The 22,106-nt window shown below is 41.2% G+C and overlaps 1 protein-coding gene across 1 annotated transcript in view; it reads right to left on the bottom strand.

Moving 5' to 3' along the window:
• Window positions 1–22,106, bottom strand: part of LAMA2 (laminin subunit alpha 2) — a 772,405-nt gene that overhangs the window by 687,838 nt on the left and 62,461 nt on the right. Inside the window, exons 4-5 of the mRNA XM_044291170.1 lie at window positions 13,875–13,964; window positions 10,097–10,214 (exon numbers count right to left, since the gene is read on the bottom strand). Coding sequence (XP_044147105.1) covers window positions 10,097–10,214; window positions 13,875–13,964 — 208 coding nt within the window. The remainder of the gene's footprint in view (window positions 1–10,096; window positions 10,215–13,874; window positions 13,965–22,106) is intronic.

Here is a 22,106-nt window from a genome sequence, read left to right as displayed (position 1 = left end):
AAAAATACAGATGATCTCCATGTGCATTTCGTATTTTGTTTTAGAACAGTACTAGGACATTTTCAATTTTTTATTTTTTTTGCGTAACAAACGGACATACAAACGGACATACGGAAACGGAATACATACATATTAAAATGAATGGTCCGCAACAAAACTGAACTGACACGGAAAGAAAATACGTTTGTGTGCATGAGCTCTAACATAAATGCCATGGGGGAGGTGGGGAGGGTGTTTGTTTAAGGCCTCATGCACACGCCTATATGTATTTTGTGGTCTGCACAAAATGGATCTGCAAAAAATATGGATGACGTCCATGAGCATTCCGTATTTTGCGGAACGGAACAGCTGGCCCCTAATAGAACAGTCCTATCCTTGTCTGTAAGGGCTCCTGCAAACAAAATTATTATATTTTTTTTCATTTACATTCCGTTTTTTGTGTTCTGTCTACGGACCGTATACGGAACTATTCATTTCAATGGATCTGCCAATAAAATGGAAGGGACTCCGTATGCCTTCCATTTCCGTATTTCCGTTCTATTCAAAGATAGAACATGTCCTATTATTGTCCACATAACGGACAAGGATAGTACTGTTCTATTAGGGGCCAGATGTTCCATTCCACAAAAAACAGAATGCACACTGATGTCATCCGTATTGTTTGCGGATCCGTTTTTTTGCGGACCACAAAATACTGAAAAAGCCGTACAGTCGTGTGCAAGAGGCCTAATGTGGACAATAACAGGACATGTTACATTTTTGGGGGGAACGGAAATACGGACATACGGAAATGCAATGCACAAGGAGTAGCATTGAAATGAATTGTTCCGTATATGGTCCGCAAAAAAAACGGAACAGACATGGGAAAAAATATGTTCGTGTGCATGAGCCCTAAGACAAGAAAATTTTAATTCTCTAATGCAAAAAAAAAATTTTTTAATTAAGTTAAAAATATTTAATTACCAATATATGCTATTTTCCTGTTGCTTGTCATGCTATTTTTGATCATATATGTACAAGTTGTTAGTTTTCTTCTGAACATTTTTTAAATAAAAATCTCCACAGCACATACCACACATGGTCCCACCTCTGGTACCTCCACCGACTTTATGCTGGGAATATGGGTCTCCTCATCTGATAAGGTGGGACCTGCACCTATTGCATATCTATAGTGTATGCTGTGGACCTTCCATAAATGAGCTTTTATGTCTCTAATTTTACTTCAGTTTTTTTTTTCTTGTTTTTCCATTCAGGTCTTTGTAATGGCAAAGATCATGTAGTCTCAGCTTGTCATCAAAAAATATGATGGAAACTTAATTGTCTCCCTTATAATTTGTAGGGATCTGTTGCAAAGCAGATTAATCAAAACTTCAACTTAAAGGGACACTGACAGGCCCAATAACCATAATTAGCTATATATATATGCATGCACAGGTCTTCTAATGTGCATTAAAAACATATATTTATGTATATATAAGTATAACTAACCCCTGTCCACCTTATGAATACAGCAAACTCATGTTTTATAACCTGAAGTAATCGCTTTTCTTTCTGCCCAAGGGGCGGGGTTTCAGCTCCACTTGCACCCAGCCAGCCGCCCCCCAACCGCCGTTTTGAAGCGCCACCCAGCTCATCAATATTCACTTTACTGGGCGGCTTCTGCTGTCCCCGACCTTCCGAGATCCGGCGCATGCCCAATAGAAAGCTGTGGGCATCGGACTCACTTTCAGCTTCTGCGCATGCACCCGGCACCCATAGCTTTCTATTGGGCATGCGCCAGATCTCGAAAGGTTGGGGACAGCAGAAGCCGCCCAGCGAAGTGAATATTGATGAGCTGGGCAGCGCTTCAAAGCGGCGGTTGGGGGCGGCTGGCTGGGCGCAAGTCAGTGGCGTAGCCATAGCAATGGCTATGGGGCCCTACACCACTGGGGACCCTGGTTGCCGACTAAGGATAAAAAATAAAATAAAATTCAATTGGCGAGTGGCGGTGCGATAGGGCCCCCTCCCCCTTCATTGGTGGCAGCGGCAGTTCTGATCGGAGTCCCAGCAGTGTAATGCTGGGTCTCCAATCCGTTAGCATGGCAGCCAGGATGTTACTGAAGTCTTGGCTGCCATGGCCAGTTACTCTGCAGCAGCATACTTACGTGCGCTGTGGCCGCAGGGCGCTCTTCCTTCTTGTAACTCGTCGCAGGTCTGTGCGGCGCATTGCTATAAGCATAAGCAATGCGCCGCACAGATTGTGAGATACAAAAAAATGGAGCGCCGGGGGGCCACAGCGCACATAAGTATGCTGCTGCAGAGTAACTGACCATGGCAGCCAGGACTTCAGTAGCGTCCTGGCTGCCATGGTAACCGATCGGAGCCCCAGCATTACACTGGCATTATCTGAGGTCTTATTGGGCTCTTATTAACATTGGGGATCTTATTGGGGCTGTTAGCTGAGGTCTGATTAACATTGGGGGTCTGATTGGTGGTCTGACCTGAGGTGTGATGAAAAACATTTTTTTTCCGGAGCAGCTTGGAGAAAAAAGGCCTCACAGTCTCCCACACTCCTTATGCCCGGCCAAGCCAGCCAGCACCCCTGAGGCCAAGCGAGCCAGCACCATTGAGTCTTCAGAACTGTAAGTAAATTATATATAAGGGGAGCTTATGATATGAAAGTGACAAATTATGTCAGAGCAGCTCTTCACCTACACATGTATTAGCACTAGATATATACTCCTTACTCTCCCTAATACCCAAACTACACACGATACATATCCCTACCTTCTGTCTAATACACATACACACACCACAATATGTACTTTCACCTTCTTGTATTACAGACCCCTGTATAATTTAACAATCTTCTTTAATACACAGACATTTAGGTTCATACATTTCCTACACTGGCACAAATGCGTTGCCAGTGACCAACTGTCTGTGCTCAGTCCTACGCGTAACCGTCGCAAGTGCATGAGGAGCTGCGGATGTGGCGGCGAGGTCCGAGAGGTATGTGGGGATGGGAGATCCTGGAGGGGGGCCCATACAGTTTTTTTGCTATGGGGCCCAGTCATTTCTAGCTACGCCCCTGGCACAAGTGGAGCTGAAATGCCGCCCCTTGGGCAGAAAGAAAAGCGATTACTTCAGGTTATAAAACATGAGTTTACTTATATGTTTTTAATGCACATTAGAAGACCTGTGCATGCATATATACAGCTAATTATGCTTATTGGGCCTGTCAGTATCCCTTTAAACCTCTGTTTTCCTTGATTTGGGTGAATGTCGTGTTGGCTATACCTTCAATAGGACTTCAGTAAGAAAAGAAGGCAACCAGAATGCTCTCAAATAGGAATATGAACATTCAAAGTTGTCATCGCTGGTGTCTAGGGTCTGTTAATAGAAATGATTCCGAGAATGAAAAACTGTAATCACACATTGAATTATAATTCCACACTGATGGATTGCTGACAGATAAAGCAATTGTAAAGTAAGCTCTCCTCTGTGCTGCTAAATATTTAGGCATATAGGACCACACTTGAGAAAAAATGTAAGGGCAGATTTTAACATCTATTAGAATAAAAAAAAATTGATTGCACAGTTGGTTAATAGTGAAGAGCAGCATAGGCAATATTCGTTTTAACTCTCAAATTCTAGAATTCGTGATCTCCAGTCATTGTTTTCTTGATTGCAAAAATCGGCAATATAATATGCGCGTATTGCGCACGCAATACAGGCGTGTCTCACTTTTGCTACATTTTTCAAGCTGCTAGAAGTTTCCTGAGACTGGAGAAAATGGTTGGCAGCAACTTTCGTGACTGTGAGAAGAACTCCTGATCACAAAGTAATTTTACATTACAGCACTGTTTTTGATTAAAAACAGGCCGCAAATGACATGTATTTTTTTTTCCAAAAGACAAGGACATTAATTCCTATCACAGCATAGTAATTCCTATCACACTACCTAACGCCCTTCACTGGAACCTATCGGCTACAGTATATCACTATCTAACCTACACTGACTATCTCCCACTAACTATCTGCAGTATATATATATATAAGCTATCTAACTGTCTATCTAATGTAGTGTGGGAAGCACAGAGCACAGCAATGTCACTGCTGTCTCTCTCAGAACTATATAGCTACACTATATCAGGATATAACCTACACTGACTATCTCCCACTAACTATCTGCAGTATATATATAAGCTATCTAACTATCTATCTAATGTAGTGTGGGAAGCACAGAGCACAGCAATGACACTGCTGTCTGCTCTCAGAACTATATAGCTACACTATATCAGGATATAACCTACACTGACTATCTCCCACTAACTATCTGCAGTATATATATAAGCTATCTAACTATCTATCTAATGTAGTGTGGGAAGCACAGAGCACAGCAATGACACTGCTGTCTGTCTCAGAACTATATAGCTACACTATAGCAGGATATAACCTACACTGACTATCTCCCACTAACTATCTGCAGTATATATATAAGCTATCTAACTATCTATCTAATGTAGTGTGGGAAGCACAGAGCACAGCAATGACACTGCTGTCTCTCTCAGAACTATATAGCTACACTATAGCAGGATATAACCTACACTGACTATCTCCCACTAACTATCTGCAGTATATATATAAGCTATCTAACTATCTATCTAATGTAGTGTGGGAAGCACAGAGCACAGCAATGACACTGCTGTCTGTCTCAGAACTATATAGCTACACTATATCAGGATATAACCTACACTGACTATCTCCCACTAACTATCTGTATTATATATATAAGCTATCTAACTATCTATCTAATGTAGTGTGGGAAGCACAGAGCACAGCAATGACACTGCTGTCTCTCTCAGAACTATATAGCTACACTATAGCAGGATATAACCTACACTGACTATCTCCCACTAACTATCTGCAGTATATATATAAGCTATCTAACTATCTATCTAATGTAGTGTGGGAAGCACAGAGCACAGCAATGACACTGCTGTCTGCTCTCAGAACTATATAGCTACACTATAGCAGGATATAACCTACACTGACTATCTCCCACTAACTATCTGCAGTATATATATAAGCTATCTAACTATCTATCTAATGTAGTGTGGGAAGCACAGAGCACAGCAATGACACTGCTGTCTGTCTCAGAACTATATAGCTACACTATAGCAGGATATAACCTACACTGACTATCTCCCACTAACTATCTGTATTATATATATAAGCTATCTAACTATCTATCTAATGTAGTGTGGGAAGCACAGAGCACAGCAATGACACTGCTGTCTGTCTCAGAACTATATAGCTACACTATATCAGGATATAACCTACACTGACTATCTCCCACTAACTATCTGTATTATATATATAAGCTATCTAACTATCTATCTAATGTAGTGTGGGAAGCACAGAGCACAGCAATGTCACTGCTGTCTGCTCTCAGAACTATATAGCTACACTATAGCAGGATATAACCTACACTGACTATCTCCCACTAACTATCTGCAGTATATATATAAGCTATCTAACTATCTATCTAATGTAGTGTGGGAAGCACAGAGCACAGCAATGACACTGCTGTCTGTCTCAGAACTATATAGCTACACTATAGCAGGATATAACCTACACTGACTATCTCCCACTAACTATCTGCAGTATATATATAAGCTATCTAACTATCTATCTAATGTAGTGTGGGAAGCACAGAGCACAGCAATGACACTGCTGTCTGTCTCAGAACTATATAGCTACACTATAGCAGGATATAACCTACACTGACTATCTCCCACTAACTATCTGCAGTATATATATAAGCTATCTAACTATCTATCTAATGTAGTGTGGGAAGCACAGAGCACAGCAATGACACCGCTGTCTGTCTCAGAACTATATAGCTACACTATATCAGGATATAACCTACACTGACTATCTCCCACTAACTATCTATATTATATATATAAGCTATCTAACTATCTATCTAATGTAGTGTGGGAAGCACAGAGCACAGCAATGACACTGCTGTCTGTCTCAGAACTATATAGCTACACTATATCAGGATATAACCTACACTGACTATCTCCCACTAACTATCTGCAGTATATATATAAGCTATCTATCTATCTAATGTAGTGTGGGAAGCACAGAGCACAGCAATGACACTGCTGTCTCTCTCAGAACTATATAGCTACACTATAGCAGGATATAACCTACACTGACTATCTCCCACTAACTATCTGCAGTATATATATAAGCTATCTAACTATCTATCTAATGTAGTGTGGGAAGCACAGAGCACAGCAATGACACCGCTGTCTCTCTCAGAACTATATAGCTACACTATATCAGGATATAACCTACACTGACTATCTCCCACTAACTATCTGCAGTATATATATAAGCTATCTAACTATCTATCTAATGTAGTGTGGGAAGCACAGAGCACAGCAATGTCACTGCTGTCTCTCTCAGAACTATATAGCTACACTATAGCAGGATATAACCTACACTGACTATCTCCCACTAACTATCTGCAGTATATATATAAGCTATCTAACTATCTATCTAATGTAGTGTGGGAAGCACAGAGCACAGCAATGACACTGCTGTCTGTCTCAGAACTATACAGCTACACTATAGCAGGATATAACCTACACTGACTATCTACCACTAACTATCTGCAGTATATATATAAGCTATCTAACTATCTATCTAATGTAGTGTGGGAAGCACAGAGCACAGCAATGACACCTGCTGTCTCTCTCAGAACTATATAGCTACACTATAGCAGGATATAACCTACACTGACTATCTCCCACCAACTATCTGTATTATATATATGATCTAACTATCTAATGTAATTGAATAAAGATTCAGATGACTCAGCAAAGCAAAGAGCACAGCAATGTCACTGCTCTCTCTCTCTCTCTCTCTCTCTCTCTCAGAACTGCAAAAAACAGCAGGAAATGGCTGCTGGGGAGTTTCCTATATAGTAAGGGTTAGGCAACTTTCCTATTGGTTGCTAGGGATGTTGCTAAGCTTAGACATAGTTATTGCAGCCTATTTATTGACCAACAAGCAAGAAGCAGTGAGGGTACTTATGAAAAAAATCTAGAATATTCACGATTACGAAGATATAGCACTATATTCTACATCTTCCCGAATTCTCAAAGTGCCGATATTCAGGATAAAAATTTGCGATTAGAATATTCACGATCAACACTATTGGCTATTATTGATGATCTATCCTAAGGATAGGTGATCATTAGCAGATAGTGGGGGTCTGACTCTCACCAGTCATTTAAATGGGACAATCAGTTGTGACCACATTGCTCTGCATCTACAACCAGGACAACGTACAAGTAATTTTGAAGATGAAGTAACACTCACACAAGTCCTGCTACTTCAAAACAGCTGGCATGGAAAGCAGCGCGATGGCATGGACCCGATGGCATGGAAGGCAGTGCAATGTCTTCCTTAGGCATCGGCGCTGCCTTCCTGTGACGTGCCTGTGAGATCCAGCCCCCTGGATCTCACAGGCCGGAAGCTGTTTGAGTAATACGCACAGTATTACTCATACAGCCAATGCATTCCAATACAGAAGTATTGGAATGCATTGTAAAGGATTAGACCTCCAAACGTTGAAGTCCCAAAGTGGGACAAAAAAAAAAAGTTTAAAAAAAGTTACAAAAATAAAGTTTTAGCCCCGAAAAATTCAAAGTTTCAAATAAAGATAAACAGAAAACGTAATTTTCCCCAAATAAGGTTAAAAAAAATTGGGGAAAAATAGGAAAAACATATTAGATATTGCCGCGTCCATATCGACCGGCTCTATAAACATATCACATAACTTTACCCCTCAGATGAACACTGTAAAAAATAAAAACTGTGCTAAATAAACCATTTTTTGTCACCTTACATCACTAAAAGTGTAATAGCAAGCGATCAAAAAGTCATATGCACCCCCAAAATAGCGCCAATCAAACCGTCATCTCATCCTGCAAAAAATGAGACCCTACCTAAGATATTCACCCAAAAACTGAAAAAACTATAGCTCAGACAATGGATACACTAAAACATGATTTTTTTTGTTTCAAAATTGATATTGTGTAAAACTTACACAAATAAAAAAAAGTATACATATTAGGTATCGCCACGTCCGTATCGACCAGCTCTATAAAATTTTACATGACCTAACCCCTCAGATGAACACCGTAAAAAAATAAAAACGGTGTAAAAAAAGCCATTTTTGTCATCTCACATCACAAAAAGTGTAATAGCAAGCGATCAAAAAGTCATATGCACCCCCAAAATAGCGCCAATCAAACCATCATCTCATCCTGCAAAAAATGAGACTCTACCTAAGATAATCGCCCAAAAACTGAAAAAACTATGGCTCTCAGGCTATGGATACACTAAAACATGATTATAAAAAATAAAATAATGAAATCATTGTGTAAAACTTACATAAATAAAAAAAATTGTATACATATTAGGTATCGCCGTGTCCGTGACAACCTGCTCTATAAAAATGCTACATGATCTAACTTATCAGATGAATGTTGTAAATAACAAAAAAGGTGCCAAAACTGCTATTTCTTGTTACCTTGCCTCACAAAAAGTGTAATATAGAGCAACCAAAAATCATATGTACCCTAAAGTAGTATAAACAAAAATTCCACCCTATTCCGTAGTTTCTAAATGGGGTCATTTTTTTGAGTTTCTACTCTAGGGGTGCATCAGGGGGGCTTCAAATGGGACATGGTGTCCAAAAAAACAGTCCAGCAAAATCCGCCTTTCAAAACCGTATGGCATTCCTTTCCTTCTGCGCCCTGCCATGTGCACGTACAGCAGTTTACAGTCCACATATGGGCTGTTTCTGTAAACTACTGAATCAGGGCCATAAATATTGAGTTTTGTTTGGCTGTTAACCCTTGTAACTGGAAAAAAAATATAAAAATGGAAAATCTGCCAAAAAAGTTAAATTTTTAAATTGTATCTCTATTTTCCATTAATTCTTGTGGAACACCTAAAGACATTTGTAGAATCAGTTTTGAATACCTTGAGGGGTGTAGTCATTTTTGTTTGGTTTCTATTATGTAAGCTTAACAAAGTGACTTCAGACCTGAAATGGTCCTTAAAAAGTTGGTTTTTTGAAAATTTCTGAGAAATTTCAAGATTTACGTTCTAAGCCTTGTAACGTCCCCCAAAAATAAAATGTGATTCCCCAAATGATCCTTAAATGAAGTAGACATATGGAAAATGTAAAGTATTAACTATTTTTGTAGGTATTAATATGTGTTACAGAAGTAGAGAAATTGAAACTTGGAAATTTGCTAATTTTTCTAAATTTTGGGCAAATTTGGAATTTTTTTATAAATAAAAATGATTTTTTTTTTTACTTCATTTTACCAGTGTCATGAAGTACAATATGTGACGAAAAAACAATCTCATAATGGCCTGGATAAGTCAAAGCATTTTAAAGTTATCACCACATAAAGTGACACTGGTCAGATTTGCAAAAAAATGGCCTGGTCCTGAAGGTGAAAATGAGCCCGGTCCTTAAGGAGTTAAGAACAGCATATTACACTCCGGTTTTTATCTATCCACCACTGTTATCAAATGCGGAACATTTATTAGAAAGGACACGTCTCTTAATTATGGTGGCCCATCTGTGCAGGTCCATGCACCAAAATTGAAATCTGTGCCAGCAAAGGAGCTGGTGTAGATTTCCTGTATAATCTACATTAGTTACCTAAGATTATAATAAATATGTCGGACTGGCTATGGCCAAACCTGCACCCCCAAAAAGGTCACAAAATGACTTTTTGCTGTCGTTTTCTGGCATACAGAGGATGATAGATGTCCCCCATAGGCTTTATCAAAGAAAGCCAGCTATGACAAAAGGCACTATGAATTCTTGACTCGCGTAAATGACAACAACTTCTTTTCTTTGATGAATTTTAATGGAGTTTTCAATAAAGCCTTACTTTTGTATTCTAATGAATGCTAACATTTTCACTTTTCTTCAGTTGAAAGATGAAGGACCAAAAAGCCATTGAACACTAACAATCATTTTGCCAAGACATGGATATTGTACACTTACGTTCACATTCATGCTTTGTGAGAAAGGTCCCAGCACGCCAAGGTTTCTGGTGGAATCCAGGACAGCATCTGTCACAGCTGTGACCACATGTATTGTGTTCACATTCACAGGATGATTTCTACCATAGAGAACACAAAATAAAAATAGCATGTTAAATTATTATAACAAGCAAGACTGGTTAAATAAAATGTTTAAAAAGTATAAAAATGTTATCTTTTCTTAAAGGGGCTGTTTCACATCCTACTTGCCTGCCGACCATGTAATTGTGCTATCCAGGCAACGGTGTGACGATGCCAATGCCCAGTGATTAGCGGCAGGGGCAATATTTGAATTTGCTATATTTCGTGAAAATTAAGGTGAATATTCGTCATATATTCGCAAATTCGTGATCGGCAGTCATTATTTTCTTGATTGCAAAAATCGTCAATTGCAAAATTAGCAATAAAATTCGCAATACTTAAATTTGCGATCAACACTTTTCTTTTTGTTGCTAGGGATGTTGCTAAGTGCCGATATTCGCAATAAATTTTCAATAAATTTGTGATTAGAATATACATGATTATGAATATTTAGCACTATATTCTAAATATTTGCAAATTCTCAAAGTGGCGATATTCGAAATTAAAATTTGCAATTCGAATATTCGCGCTCAACACTACCAATGCCCTCTCCTTCAGACCTCCTGTTGTGGGATTGTGGAATGGTAAGTATGTCACAATCAGATCGGTGGGGCTGCTGGCTGTCAGATTCCTGCTGATCAGATAGTATCTTGAGGATTGCCTATCAACTGTAAAGCTGTCCATACAAATTTAAAGGGCAGCACTAGTGTCCTAGGTCCAAATTAAGTGCAACATCCGCATGGAGTTTATATGTTCTCCCCGTATTTGTGTGGGTGTTGTCCAGGTACTCTTTCTTTTCACACTCCAAATAAATACTGATAGGGAACTTAGATTGTGAGCTCCTTTGGGGACTGCAAGTAATGTTAATGTCTGTAAAGAAGTGCAGAATATGCCAGTGCTATATAAGTGAGTAAAATAAATTCAACTTTGAATCAGTCAGCCGACAGCTATATCTCCTGACTTCCTCCTCCCACATATGTATGTATTTTAGGGGAAGAGTGGAAATAGCCACTGTCAGACATTTCTATAGGTGGCTTACCTCCCAAGGAACATATTGATTCCATCATCTGTCGGGGGAGAGAAAGGAGCTCCTGACAAACATTAGTGTGTTGACTGAACCAACTTTTCTTTGTTGGTCTGGCTGACATAAGACTAATGGCCAGCTTTAGGGAGTAGAACAAAACTCTAAGGAAATATAGAGGTACAATTGACTACTGTTGTACTACAGTTGCTCAAACTGGAAAATGTTTTGAGTATTATTTGCAGGTGTTAGAAAGTGTACAAGGGCTGATATTTGAATTGTAAAGATTTTCACAGAAAAAATGCCATGATATGACAATGGAATATTTTCATCTACTTTTCATCCCTAACAGCACATGCCAATGAGTCCTGATATTCATGATCTCCCAGCTCTGCTCACCAAGCTGCCACTGATTTTAGCAGAACACTGTAGTTTTACTTTACAAACTGGTTTTTGCCTCTGTACTGCGTCCACTTACCCTGTGTACCAGAGAGAATCCCTACAATTGGTGGAGGATGCGTGCAATTGAAGTGAGGCTGACGTAAAGCCAAAATATTTTTGTTGCATTTTTTTTTCGGGCTGTTGTATGTCCTAGATTAAGCCTGCTAAGTTACAACCAGCATCACGGGACAGGATGGAGGAGATGAGGAGGCACCTGGTGCAGGCCAACCTAAGGCAACAACAGGCCATGGAGCAGCAGCAGGAGACTAACAGACAACTGCTAGAGGCTAATCAGCGACAGCAAGAAATGAACCAGCGGCTGCTGAAACACGTGATGGCATTAGAGAAGACAGGAGTATCTCAGGGAGTCCACGATGCCTGGAAAGCGGTCTGCACGGCGATCCCCAAAATGGCACCGATGGTCTAAACCTACCTGGCAGTGTTTGAGAAGGTGGCCGTGAGGGAGAGTCTACCACAAGACCAGTGGGCTGAGGTCATCGCTCCGTTCCTGGCATCAGGACCCCAACAGGTTTACTTTGATTTACCTAACGAGCAAGCGGCAGACTACTATAAGGAGAAGGGTGAGATCCTAGCAAGACTGGGGGTGAATGTGTTGGTCCGGGCCCAGCGGGTGCATCAGTGGGAGTTTAACCCAGGTGAGCCAGCGAGACCCCAGTATTATAATTTGCTTCATCTCTTACAAAAATGGCTACCGCCTGATGTACTGAGTCCCACTGCTATGCTGGACCGTATTGTAGCTGACAAATTCTGGAGGGCATCGCCACCACCACTCCAGCGCTGGGTTGGCCAGACATCTCCTACTAGTGACCTGGAGATGGTGGACCTGGTCGAACGGTATGGGGCTACTGAGGAACTCCAGGGGGGAACTCTGGAGAAGGGTGTAACAAAATCGGGAAAATCCCCGCCCCAGACCCGGTGGCCTGAGCTGAAAAAGACTGCATGGGATGTGCCCTTTAAGGATCAGAACCCAATAATCTGCTGGCAGTGTCATGATCCCAGCCATGTACGGGCAGACTGTCCCCATCTGGTCGAGCCCATAGACGTAAACTTTGGGTATCAACAGTCATGGTATGCCAGAAGGGTCGGTGCGTCAGACACTGCAGAAACTCTCAATAATGAGCCTTTTTGTCAGGTGGAGGTTGGAGTCACTTCTGTGGTGGCTCTGCTGGACTTAGGGAGTTGGGTGACCATTGTGAGGGCTTCCCTGGTGCAACCCACCGAGTTTACGGGCCGGAAAGTCTGGGGGCTTAGCGTACATGGAGATTTAAAAGAGGGTCCCACTGCTCTGGTGTCCCTAAGCACATTCCGTTTTTTGTTTCCGTTGTGTTTCTGTTTTTGTTCTGTTTTTTTGTTCCATTTTTCGTATGGCATTTACAGTATACATAGAAAAAATTGGGCTGGGCATAAAATTCTTAATAGATGGTTCCGCAAAAACGGAACGGATACAGAAGACATACAGATGCATTTTCGTATGTGTCCTTTTTTTTGCGGACCCATTGACTAGAGTGGAGCCAAGGAATGTTATTTGCCGGCAATAATAGGACAAGTTCTATCTTTCAACAGAACGGAAAAACGGAAATACGGAGACAGAATGCATACGGAGTACATTGAGTTTTTATTGCGGAACTAGAGGTGGGACGACGGATCCGTCAAATCCACGAATCCCTCGAATCTAACAAGATTCAAGGGATTCGTGGACTCTAATCCTGACCTATTTTGTAAAATTTGAATCCGAAGAATCCCGACCAGTGCAGTGTCTGTATTCTAATGCACCGGCCCAGCTCACTGTTGTATAATCTTATTCTTATCTAACCTGTAGGCATTGTTAAAATATAATAATCATTTGTAACAATGTAACATTCAGTACTATGCAGGGAATTTATTATGAAGGGAATTTTTGAAGTAAGTCTTGCTTGATTCTGCTTTATCTCAATTTGTGCAAAATGTATCAAACATTGTGCATTGTTTGATAAATTTGATGCATTTTTTTATCTAGAGATGTTACTTCAGTTTTGGTATGTGCCCCCTCCCCATTAGGGTAAGCTACCCCCTGTTGCACCTTTTTGTGCCTTTGTTTCTATGTAACCTCATCATATTATTTATTCCAAAGATTCCGTTTTATGAATTTTCTGGGTTGCAGAATATGTATTATTTTGCTCTATACCAATTTACTTACATTAGTCTTTGTATCCCACGGACAAGACCTTGCATGACCATAGCAGATGCACATTCCGCCCACAGAAATATCTTTTATAGAGTAAAAGTACTGAAAATAAGGAAAATAGATATCATTCCTTAACAAACAACATATGCTATTATGTGATTTTATCTTTTAATAGGCATCACCAATAATACACATCAGTAAATCCCAGGTTGGAATCTGTCACCATTTAAATGCAGTACAATCTACAACAATAATTAGCAAATTGAATGTAAACATATGAAATTCCACCTGAATTTTCAAAAACTCAAAATGTTAAACTTGGCGATTTTTTTTTTTCAAAATTGTCTTAGCTATTTTTCAGATCAGAAGACAGGGGAGATGAAAAAGGAGCCTGATATGACACGTGTGTATACACAAAGGAAAGCATTTACCACCAAAAAGCAAAACATTTTCAGTCCATGTTTTTCTTAAAACATAAAAATCCTACAATGCAGTCTGTTTTTAAGGAAATAGGTACCACCAGCACCCGCAGCTATATACAGAATGTGTCTGTCACTTTAAGATTACTAATGCTGGCTTTGCGTTAAAGAGCTTAAAATGAGTTGCTTACAGTTCTAGAAGACTGTGCAAACAGAACTGTCAATCACAAGGTAAGACTGCCCATTGATCTTCTAATCATAACAGAGCAGAGATTTAAATGTCTAAATTATGAGTTATAAAGAATATTTTTTTAATTAAACTATATATAAAAAAATGGGGGGTATGTTATAAATTAGTGAGTAGAGATAAGTGATTTGATTCTAGAGAATTAAAATTTGATGTGAATGTTTAAAAAAATATCATTCCATAGCTTTCATGTAATTTGATTTGGGAGAATTTTTGCAGAGAGAGAGACAGAGAGAGAGAACACCAGAATGGTATTAAAGCTGTTCAAACATTATTCTTTGGGGTAGAATCAATTCCGGTCTGAATCAAATCAGACACCTGATTTGGACAAATTGGTCAGAATTGGCCAGAAATTCATTCACAACTATTAGTGAATGAACAGTAAAGAGCAGTAGCCTTAATTTTTTTGGGTTGCATTTAGAGAAGTATTGGCATGTTTTAATAACTGCGAGGCACAAAAGCTCCAAAATATTACATTACGATATTTACTGATCCCAATCATTGATGCCTGATTATGCAAATATAATATTATCCTTAGGAAAATGCCATGGACAGATTGAAGTCAAATTCTGACAAACACACAAAGGTGAAGCTGATAAATTGTGATGACCCTGTTAAGCGGGTGCTTTGGAAGGTTGAATGCCATATCAATAAATTCCATCAGTAATGTGGATCGGTGAACCTGTTCTTGAAGACTGATTTATTACCATTTATTCTGTTCTGCCTGCCCTTTATATGCTCCTCATTCACATCAGACAGAACAGTGACAAATGCACAAACCTTCGACAGAGACAGAACTGTAATCACCAAGTTAAATGCCCAGCTCACCATCAAACAAATCAAAGGAAGCTTTATTTGCAGTGATGGATTTTCATACAGAGCTGTAATGCATTTTGATGTTCTTCTATATTCAGATAAAAGCTACTGGGTAGTGTGGTAAACAATGTCCACTATTCAAATTTGTATGGAGCAATAAACTTCATTGTTTGGGACGTAGAAGAATATTTAGACAGCAATAATTTAATTTGGTGCCTTCCTCCATACCCAGGCTGGACTGTCATTGTGGGGCCATCCATAGGTGGAAATGAATGCTTTACTAGGTTCCGTTCCTCCATGGCTCTGCTTTCAGCCCATGTTTCCAAAGTGGGTGGACATGTGATGGTGAGAGACATCAACAGCTATGCCCGCCTGCTTCATTCACTGACCCTCTGCTGAAATCTATTACAGGCATCAGTACAATGCTAGACTATGACTTCCTGCTTACGGTCACTGGAATGAAGCAGAAGTCCTCGGTAGTTTGACGTGATACTACTGCTGGGATTGCAAATGCAAATCTAGTCACCTAAATTAAATAAACATATATTTCATGCTGTACCGACCCTTAAAACCTGATTTATGTGACTGATATTTCTGACTCTTCCATGTTTTGTTTTCCTGCATTGGAACAAAAAGGTCAAAGATTTTTTTGTATTTCAGAGCCACAATTTTTTATGGAAAGGTGGACAGAAGGGAGCATGACTCGGGTTTTGTGGAAAGGGAGGCAGAATATGTAGGGTTAAAGGGTTACTTGTCACCTCGGAGCGCTATTAGGAGCAGTACTACATGAATAATTTTGCTTCTCCTAAGTTGGGATTACTACGCTTTATGTTTATGCTCCCCCCCATTCCCCTGCTGTGCACCCTCAAAACTCAGCTGTATATTATACACTCCACAGTCGGAATGAAATGGATCTCCTGACCTCACAGTTAAAGGTGCTTTACAGGCACACAGTGGGGGAAATATGTTACTGAATTCATTAATATATGTTTTGAAAGTGTTAATTTCAGTTGCATGGTAATGAATGATGTGTCTCACAGTATGTTGTCTTTATTTAAACAAGGTTATGGATCATCAGTTGGGCTGCAATGAATCACAAGCCCCTTAAGGCGGGTTTACAAAAGTCGATTGTCAGGAAGGAACCGTTCCTTCCAGACAGTCGGTTGCTTGTTCAGTGATTTACATGCAGTGATCACCCCCACAGTATGATGACGTCGCCCCCATACAGCTGCATTGCTTCTGGACAGCAGATTGCAATTTAGATGGCGCAATCTGCTGTCCATAAACGATAATTTATGTGCACAAACGACAGGATCACTCGAACGAGCGTTTCACTCGTTCATCAGGTCATCAGCGGCACATTTAGACAGGCAGATTGATGGGAACATGCTTCACAGGAACAATAATTCCTGATAATCTGCCTGAATATCGGGCCGTGTAAATTCACATTAGATCAAGAAAATCTCAGTTAAAGGGGTTGTTCGGGATCAAATAGATTTTAAAAACATGATATTTTAACATGTCTAGCTGATTCAAGGTCCCCCTGTTGTGTTCCTGTATTTTTACCACTTCTCCAGTGCTCCTACGGTCCTGTCGCACTACCTTGTGGGTCCCACAAGACAGCTCAGCATTGCGGCATCTGGGCTGTCAGTCAGATCAGTCTCCACACCTCCGTGCATCCCCCGCCCTCATTTATATTCCGCCTCCTGCCCACATATCCCTCCTCTTCCATCTTTATACTGTAGATAAGGCTGTGCAATGGTCTGTGATGTCACCGGACCAGAGGGGCGTTATATATCCCTGATGTTACCTCCTACAAACCTCCCTCTCTGCTCTCTGCATAATATTCTTGTGTGCCGGTGACGTCTCCGGACCAGAGGGGCGTTACTTAGCGCAGCCTGTTGCAGCCTACTACCCACTCTCCCTGCCCTCTGAATAATGTCCGTGGGTGCCGGTGATGTCACCGGGCTCCTTGCGAAGCGGAAGAAGAGGCTTCACTCTCCACAAAGGTGCCCGGTACGTCACTACAAATTGGCGTGGTATTAAAAAGCAGGAAGTGCTCAACCCCATATGCAGTGGTGCATCTATACCAGGGGGGGGGGGGGGGCAGATCCTGCACTTGTGGCCTGTTGCTAATGGCAATCCCCAGCAAAAATGCATACAATGGAGGATGCCTGCCGCAGACCGCAAATACCACTGCCAATTTGTAGTTTGTATTTTGAATTTCTGGAGGTGTATAAACTCCTAGTCTGAATGTGCCTTTATTTCCATCCACAGGCAGCATTCTGGTGCACATGTGAGGCCCGGGCTATATCAGCCAGTCTTGGGTGGGGCTCAGAGCTCTCTGCCTCCTCCCATTGTATGCATGGTCACATGCTGGAGGTTACTGGGAGATTGCTTTGAGTCGGACCTTGCGCACCTGTAATTCGCCCACTGGCTCCTGGTATTGCCCATACGGCTCAGGTAGGTTTAGCGTTAGGTTCCCGAGCTACTTGAGAAACCTTAGGCGTGGTGCTCGGGCTCAGACATGTCCTCCAAGCAGGATATGTTGGCTAATTCTCAATTTTACACCAGTACGAGGGTTAGTAAGACCGCAGAGTGCACCTGTCTTTGTTTTTGTTATGTTATTCTGGTACGTCACTAACTTGTAGAGAAACCAAACTTCCAGCTCAGAATTTGGAGATTAGAAAACGGGGCATCAGAAAAGGAAAATAAAGGTAATGCAGACACGTATGTACAATTAAGGTCACTACAGTGCACCTAAGCAAATGTCACCAATCCCAGACAACCCCTTTAACCATCAGACAGTTCCTTACATCTCAGCTATCTGAAGATCTGAAGTCTTGTGAGTTTGACTTAGGGAAAGAGGGTATGTAGCATTTTTCTTAGTTTAGTAGTTTAACCCTTAGAGGACCAGGCGATTTTTCCATTTTTGCTTTTTAGTTTATTTCTCCCTGCCTTCCCAGAGCCATAACTTTTTTTTATTTTTCCTTTCCTTTGTTTTTTTTTTTGCTGGACAAGTTGTATTTTCTAATGGCAACATTTTATTGTCACAGTCAGTGGGTGTGGAACCACTGTGCCAACTGACCAGTTTGGCTTCGGGCTAAACCTGAGGACGTTGTCCTGTGTCCTGGTGGTTCCCTAGTATTCACCCTTTAACCCCTTATACAGGGATCTATACAGGGACTTTGCTACAAGGAACCAACCAGGCCGCTACTACTTTGAATGGTCCTGGTGAAGGTGGCTGGCGACCCACAGGGGTCAGACACACTGGTGCAAAGCGCCAAGGACTCAAGCAAAAAGTGCAGTCTGAACACAGTCCACTAGTCAGGGCAGGCTGAGTACTTGCATATTCCAAATTATTATTATTATTATTTATGCGCCATTCATTCCATAGCGCTGTACATATGATAAGCGGTGCACATACATAATAGACAATTATACTAATCATAAACAAGATGAGTTACAAACTGGTACAGAAGGAGAGAGGGCCCTGCCCGTGAGGGCTTACAATCTACATGGCAATGCCAAGGTCAGGGCAGACTAATTACAAGCGTAATCTAGGTCACAGTTTCAAGGTCGGGGCAGGCGGCTAGGATTAGTATCAGAAGACAGACAGGGTTTGGTACACTGTATTAGACCCTTGACAAGTATAAAACCTCAAATCTTAGCAAGAAGGTGGATCCACAGCCGAAATAAATTAGGAGGAAGATTAGCACTTAACAAGCACCTGAGCAAGAGCAGGAGGATGGATTAACTCCTGCAGTGCTGAAGTACCATTCACTGAGCACTGGTCCCAAATCACTATCATTACAAGGCAACAGCTTCTCTTATCTCAGCCAAGGGAAGCTATTACCTGGGCTTGAGAGTATAACTCCTGTATTTTCACTACTCATATGCTTTGTTTACATTTGACCACTTTATCTTAAATGTCTGTGATTGGTATTATAACCAATCTCAGACATTAGCCATGGGCCTCTGCATTTGTGAGCAGGCACCATAGTTAAAGTGACAACTTCTGCCGTACATTTACGGTGCTGGTCATCAATGGGTTAAACATTTAAAGTGTCCCTCTCATTGCAGGTGTGTGTATTTGAGAAATGACACTGTGTCTCGTCATGGTATGTCTTGTATTCTCCATTTTTCTGCAGTTCTCCCTTTGTGCAAGCTCCATTTCTACTGTAATTGTCAGTTTGCCATGGGCTCAGTTCCAGAGTGGGTAGAGACTAGCTTCTATGATGTCTGCTATAAACAGCACAGAGTGATCATTCTTCCCTATTCCTATCACACATACAGAAGGATCATAGAGAATATTATATGTAGCTAATCCAGCAATAGATCAGACATAACCGTAGCATATTTGCATTCTGACGAATGACAATTTTTTGGGAAGTAGTGGGTGCAATAACAGGGAGCTGCGATAGCGCCGGTCCCCATCAATGTACCCCTTCAGATGTCACGTTTATACATGATTGCAGCATCTGAGAGTAATAATACAGTTAATAATTAACCGGAAAAAGAAAATTAAATCATACTCGCAACTGGTCGGACGTCGCCATCTTGCTTAAAGATCTTGCACAAAATCTCGTGTGGCCCGAGATGACGTTGTCACGCCGGTCAGCATGGTGACGTGATACGTCACCACGCACAGGATTTTGGCTGAGATCTTCAATGAAGATGGCGGCGGCCGCCCCATTGCGAGCAAGGAGGAAAGTATATTTTATTTGTTTCTTACACTATTTCAGGTTAAATTGATTAGCTTCCATGAAGCACAAGGAAATTTGGATTTACAGCGAATCAAATTTATCCGGAAATTCGGATCAAATTCCACTTCTTTGGATTTGATTCGCTCATCTCTAGTGCCAAACAATGGCCAATTGGAACTTCAGAGGTAGTTTTGCAGGACATCACTTTCCTACCATAATTACTGTACACAAGGAGAAAAGGAACTTTCAGATGAACAGACCTCATATATATCAACTTAGTAAGAGAATACACTTCTCTTGGTTTCCATAGCAACACCTCATTTATCCTTTGTAAGCAAGATGTTAGAATACACTGACCAGACATTACAGCTTCCTTTTTGAAGCCTTAACTTGTTTAGTAAACTTCCCCTGTAATAACCGTCAAAGAGGAATCATGAGTAATAGTCGTAATTGCTGCTCTATAGTTAGAGAAACCTTTGCCTTTTCTCTTCTTGCATTAAAGCCTGTTAGAGTCTGTCTAATGTGTGGTGAAATAAATGATGAAAAAACACAGCTAGAATTATCTAGAGTGAAGAATTAACTTTTTATAGAAGTAATGTATTTGTTTAGTCATGTATGTTTCTTAAATATGTTTATTTATTGGCTGTATCTTTATCATGTTTCTTCAAGGCATCCGGTAACCGTGAAATGTGGTACAATCTATAGGCAGAATTTTACAGAGCGGGAAAAGCGGATCAGATTGATGTATAGTTTAGTGGGAAAATATTCTGTAAAACTTGGAATTAATTTATTTAACCGCCTCTTGACCATGTAACGCACGGATGCGTCCGGGAGGCGGTTGATTTATTCCTCCTGGACGCATCCATGCGTCATCTCGCGAGAGGAGAGATTTCCTGTAAACGCGCGCACGCAGGATCGGAAGGTAAGAGACAAGATCTCCAGCCTGCCAGCGGCGATCGATCGCTGGCAGGCTGGAGATGCGATTTTTTTAACCCCTAACAGGTATATTAGACGCTGTTTTGATAACAGCGTCTAATATACCTGCTACCTGGTCCTCTGGTGGTCCCTTTTGCTTGGATCGACCACCAGAGGACACAGGTAGCTCAGTAAAGTAACACAAAACACCACTACACTACACCCCCCCCTGTCACTTATTAACCCCTTATGAACCCCTGATCACCCATGATCACCCCATATAGACTCCTTAATCACCCCCCTGTCATTGATCACCCCCCTGTCAGGCTCCATTCAGACGTCCGTATGATTTTTACGGATCCACGGATACATGGATCGGATCCGCAAAACACATACGGACGTCTGAATGGAGCCTTACAGGGGGGTGATCAATGACAGGGGGGTGATCACCCATATAGACTCCCTGATCACCCCCCTGTCATTGATCACCCCCCTGTAAGGCTCCATTCAGACGTCCATATGATTTTTACGGATCCACGGATACATGGATCGGATCCGCAAAACACATACGGACGTCTGAATGGAGCCTTACAGGGGGGTGATCAATGACAGGGGGGTGATCACCTCATATATACTCCCTGATCACCCCCTGTCATTGATCACCCCCCTGTCATTGATCACCCCCCTGTAAGGCTCCATTCAGACATCCGTATGATTTTTACGGATCCACGGATACATGGATCTTACATGAACTCACCATACCCCTCACGGAATCCAAATGCGTAAATTTTTTTTGACATTTATATTCCAGACTTCTTCTTCCGCTAACTTGTGCCCCAAATTTTTTTTTTATGTACTCGCCATGCCCCTCATTGAATACCTTGGGGTGTCTTCTTTCCAAAATGGGGTCACATGTGGGGTATTTATACTGCCCTGGCTTTTTAGGGGCCCTAAAGCGTGAGAAGAAGTCTGGGATCCCAATGTCTAAAAATCACGGATACATGGATCGGATCCGCAAAACACATACGGACGTCTGAATGGAGCCTTACAGGGGGTGATCAATGACAGGGGGGTAATCACCTCATATACACTCCCTGATCACCCCCTGTCATTGATCACCCCCCTGTCATTGATCACCCCC

Source organism: Bufo gargarizans, chromosome 4, assembly GCF_014858855.1.
Source record: "Bufo gargarizans isolate SCDJY-AF-19 chromosome 4, ASM1485885v1, whole genome shotgun sequence".
NCBI classification, from domain to species: Eukaryota; Metazoa; Chordata; class Amphibia; order Anura; family Bufonidae; genus Bufo; species Bufo gargarizans.
This window is presented reverse-complemented; position numbering and strand designations above follow the sequence as displayed.